The sequence below is a fragment of the Macadamia integrifolia genome, chromosome 9 (genome assembly GCF_013358625.1).
Source record: "Macadamia integrifolia cultivar HAES 741 chromosome 9, SCU_Mint_v3, whole genome shotgun sequence".
Lineage (NCBI taxonomy): Eukaryota > Viridiplantae > Streptophyta > Magnoliopsida > Proteales > Proteaceae > Macadamia > Macadamia integrifolia.
Window position 1 is genome coordinate 30098099 of NC_056565.1, and position 4423 is coordinate 30102521.

The 4423-nt window shown below is 43.1% G+C and overlaps 1 protein-coding gene across 1 annotated transcript; it reads right to left on the minus strand.

The window, feature by feature from the left end:
* Positions 1–1379: 1379 nt before the first annotated feature.
* LOC122089803 (probable xyloglucan endotransglucosylase/hydrolase protein 23) lies at positions 1380–2914 on the minus strand. Its single transcript, XM_042659487.1, has 3 exons — positions 2590–2914; positions 2310–2503; positions 1380–2058 (listed from the first exon to the last, which is right to left on the minus strand). The coding sequence occupies exons 1-3, from the start codon at positions 2872–2874 to the stop codon at positions 1638–1640; spliced, it is 900 nt and encodes a 299-aa protein (XP_042515421.1). The 5' UTR covers positions 2875–2914; the 3' UTR covers positions 1380–1637.
* Between the last annotated feature and the right edge of the window lie 1509 nt (positions 2915–4423).

A 4423-nucleotide genomic window follows, 5' to 3' on the forward strand; every position in this document is an offset into this window, starting at 1 on the left:
CGGTCCTTCTCAGATCGGGCCATTTCTTCTCGACCCCTATCAAAGCGCTTTGCCTCCTTTGCCTTCGAATAAGCGACAGCCACATCCTCAAACTGTTGAGCAGCCTCGGCTGAGAAAGTAAAGCAGTGCATGTCGCATCGAACTAAATGCCCTAGTAGGTCGATTCGAACTGCTAGAGCGGGGGGCTGGTGATGAGGCAAAATATGTCACTTCCCCAGCACGGCTGAAGTATGTACACAAACTTGAACAGGACTGAGCTGCTACTTCGGCCACCTTCGTTCCGTGTCACCTCGGCCTCAATCAGGCCTCGTTATCCCCTCGGCCTCAATCAGGCCGTGCTGTTACCTTGGCATCCATCAGGTCGTGTTTCTACCTCGGCATTCATCAGGCCATGCTCCACCTTGGCCTCCATCAAGCCATGCTGCCCCCTAGGCATCTATCATGCCGCGCTATCACCTCGGCCTCCAACAGGCCGTGCTCCACCTCGGCCTCCAACAGGCCGTGCTCCACCTCGGCCTCCATCAGGCCGTGCTGTTTCCTCGGCATCCATCAGGCCGTGCTTCTACCTCGGAATTCATCAGGCCATGCTCCACCTCGTCTTCATCAGGCCGCACTATTATCGCGGCCTCCATCAGGCCGTGCTACTATCTCGGTCTCAATCATGCCGTGCTGCTACCTCGGCATCTATCAGGCCGCGCTATCACCTTGGCCTCCATCAGTCCATGCTTCACCTCGGCCTCCGTTAGGCCGCGCTTCACCTCGGCATCCATCAGGCCATACTTCACCTCGGCCTCCGTCAGGACGCGCTTCACCTCGGCATCCATCTGGCCGTGCTTCCACCTCGGCCTCCATCTGGCCGTGCTGCCACCTCAGCCAGATGTCAACAACAAGGTTTCTAGAAACATGTTATCGTCCACCCCTACATTCAAGGAACGTAATCCCTATTCCGGAGGACAGGACTCTATCCACTACACGTCATCATGACGTCACACGGTTGGCCTTTCAGGGGAATAGGAATATTCCCAGAATCATAGAGCCACTCCCCTTGAGGTCTCCATGCCTAAACAAGACTCTTCACAATCGTCTCTCACTTGCCCTCTATCAGCAGCCTATAAATACCAAGGTAAGCCTCCATCACAAAGGAGGGATTACTCAATTCTCTTACTGGAAAAGCTCCCTTGAGCATTTGTTGTGGAAAGATCTAACTTAGGCATTGGAGAGTCCCCTGTCGGGTCAGCTCGGCTCTCCCCTGTCATCTCTTCTGTGCAGGTCGGCCAAAGCACTAGGAACTGCATGGAAGATCGTCCGGTCAATTTTTTCCGCATCAGTAAGCAAGTACATCATTTTTGTCTTTTTCAACAAACTAGGTGCACATGATATACCATCCTCTAATGAGAAATTGGTCATAATTATGATGACAACCAAGAAATTCTATTAATGAATGAAATAATAATTTATTTTATTTTTATTACAATAGAACATACCCATAGGGCACATGGTATACCATCCTCTAAGTAATTCCACCGAGGACAGGAAAATGTACAGGCCCAAAGGCAACAAATTAAATCAGTTTGATAAATAAAAGAATGATAATGGAATTATAATATCCACTTATAAGAGAATCTACCAATAGTTCTCTAATGGGACTTGGAACGTTTACACTCTCGCGGGCGACCATTAGAGAAACGCTTATAATCTGTGCAGTAGTTGTAGATCATGTAATTCTTCTGAACCCATCTCAGATATCTTCTACCTTTTGAATCGAGCTGTTGGGTTTGCCATGTCTTATTAGATACAGCACTAGTTGACGTCTTTGAATTTGAATCACAAGAAGAAACCCCAATAGAAGACACCACGCAGGCGTTCCCATTAAAGTTTCTATAGTAAGTATTGAATGGTGCTTCAGTCCAGTTAGTCTTCACAAGACCTCCTCTAGTTGCCCAGTTCTCAGCATCCCAAAGGCTGGAGTAGATCTTCATTGTTTGATTATGAGGGTATGGAACTCCTTCAGATTCTCTATTCGTGAATTCTCTGATAGGAATTTTGTCCACCAAGAAGCTGCAAACAAGAAACAAATCATTAGTTCCCACTTTACTTTCACATGGAGGGGGAGAATGTTGGGTTCCACGCAAAAGTAATAATCCCATATTGGATGTGAATGTGAATAGCCTGATGTGAAGGCTTATAAGGACTTGGGTACTCTCTCCTTTACTCCTTAAGGGCCAACTTTTAAGGATGAGTTCTACTTAGAGTCACAACATATTAGTTATATGATTTGATTAAAAAATTATGGGTATAGTCTTCCTTACATGATTTGTTGTGAATTCCAGAGGATGGAGTAAGTGTGGAAGCCCTTTGTTGGGTCGAACCACAGTTTGAACTGCTGCTCTCTGTTTCCTTTGCCTTGGCTAAACACATTGGTATGGACAGTATATGGGTCTCCACTTGAGTTACCTAAGAACTCAAAATCAATCTCATCATGGTTGTCTCCCTGAGATGATAGCTGCAATGAAATGGTAATTAAAGATCAGTCAATGGAAACTAGCTTGGCTTCCTGGTTGGAGTTGGAACCATAGAATAGGAACTTACATAGAAAGTGGTTACAGTGCCAGCGGAGTTTCCAGGGACGAGCTTGATCTGCATATCAAACCTTCCAAATAGAAATTCATTCTTAGATTGGAAACCAGAACCAGAGACATTGTCAAGGGACAGCATGAGCAACTGGCCATTGTCTAACATTTGACCACGGCCATTGCCCCATGTGATGATGAAATCTTGATTTAAATCTCCCGCAGAGGCAGCCATTAAAGAGCTTGCCAATAGTAGACCAAGCAACATCATTGAAAATCTAAATGAACAACAGAAAGATGACATTTTTGTAGCTAGGAAATGGTGGAGTTGGAGAGATGGTTGGGGAAAGAAATATATGAAAGCTGTGATTGAGGCATTAAGGGGTGGGAGTGGGAGTTTATATAGAAAGAAGGAAACAGAGATTGGTTACTCTAACTAGTGAAGGTGACAAATGAGAATGAGGGACGGATTCTCTGCTGTTGCATGGCTGGATGGAATGCCTTGGGAGTTGGGAACTTTCCTTGTGGCTTCGTTTAAATCCATGTGTAAGCAACAACGGTTAAGCTACATAGCTGTGTGCTTGGAGAGTCAACCCATTTTAAAATTATGTAAGCGATTCAATTTTGATGTTTTTCTTGGACGGTGGCCTTCATGATCAAACATGAAACTTCACTGGGCTTTCTTTCGAAGGAATTTATTTATTTATTTATTTTTTTCAAGGCGAACACCAATTATCGGCCTATACAATGCATGATAGGTTGGATCTAGAATTACAACTAAGATTTGTGAATTTAAAATAAGAAAATTTTATTTGAAATAAACAATTTCCATGCGACAACCTGAGGTCTCGGAACAAGAGAACAAAGTTTATAAATTAAAGAAATCTCTCTATGGTTTGAAACAGTCATCCCGGCAATGTTATCTAAAATTCCACAATGCTGTTCTCAAACTCCGATATAAAGCCAATAAACTAGACAAATGTGATTATGTCATGAAGAGTGGGAGTAGATTTACAATATTATCCCTACATGTTGATGATATACTCCTTGCGAGAAACGACATGGAAATGATCAATCGGACAATAAAAATTAAGTTTCAGTTGAGATAAAGGATATGGGCGAAGCAGCCTATGGCCTTGGTATTCAGATTGCTAGAGATAGAAAAAACAAGAGGTCGTCTCTTAGTCAAGAAAAGTACCTGCAATTGATACATACAAGGTTTGGCATGCAGATTAGTAAATCAGAATCAACTCCATTGGTAGTTGATAAGAAATTATCAAAAAGACAATGTCCAAATGTAGGATAGGAAAGACTCAATGTGACATATGCTCGAGCAGTTTGAAGCTTAATCAATGTCATGTTGCGTATAAGATCAGATTTGGCATTCCCGGTAGGTCTTGTTAGTAGATATCAAAGTAACCATGGTCCTACTCATTGGGATGGAATGAAAAGGATTTTAAAATATCTTAAGGGAACAGTACACCTCAAGTTAACTTTCCAAATGGACGATCTGGAGGTTTATGGTTACTTCGATGTTGATTTTAGAGGGGATAGGGATGGAGAAAAGTCCACCTCTAGACATATCTTCCTGCTTGGAGGTGCATCTATTTTTTTATCTAGTAAGAAACAGGAACGTGTTGCTAGACACACTCAGTGAGCTGAGTATATAGCTTGTAGCATGGCTACTACTCAAGCTGTCTGGATTAGACGGTTCTTAATTGATTTGGATCTCAGTTTGATGGATGGTCCGCTATAGATTTTTTGTGATAATTAAGCAGCCATTAGCTTAATACACAATGGAGCGAATAGCTCCAAGGGAAAACATATCGAAATCCAATACCTTTATGTTCGAG

Bases quoted from the DNA above. Each gene is read 5' to 3' on its own strand.
- LOC122089803 (XM_042659487.1), bottom strand. From the start codon at position 2,874: ATGTCATCTTTCTGTTGTTCATTTAGATTTTCAATGATGTTGCTTGGT. The intron at 2,504-2,589 runs GTAAGTTCCTAT...ATTTCATTGCAG, and splicing joins GCACTGTAACCACTTTCTAT to CTATCATCTCAGGGAGACAA. The intron at 2,059-2,309 runs GTAAGGAAGACT...TCTTGTTTGCAG, and splicing joins TGGAATTCACAACAAATCAT to CTTCTTGGTGGACAAAATTC.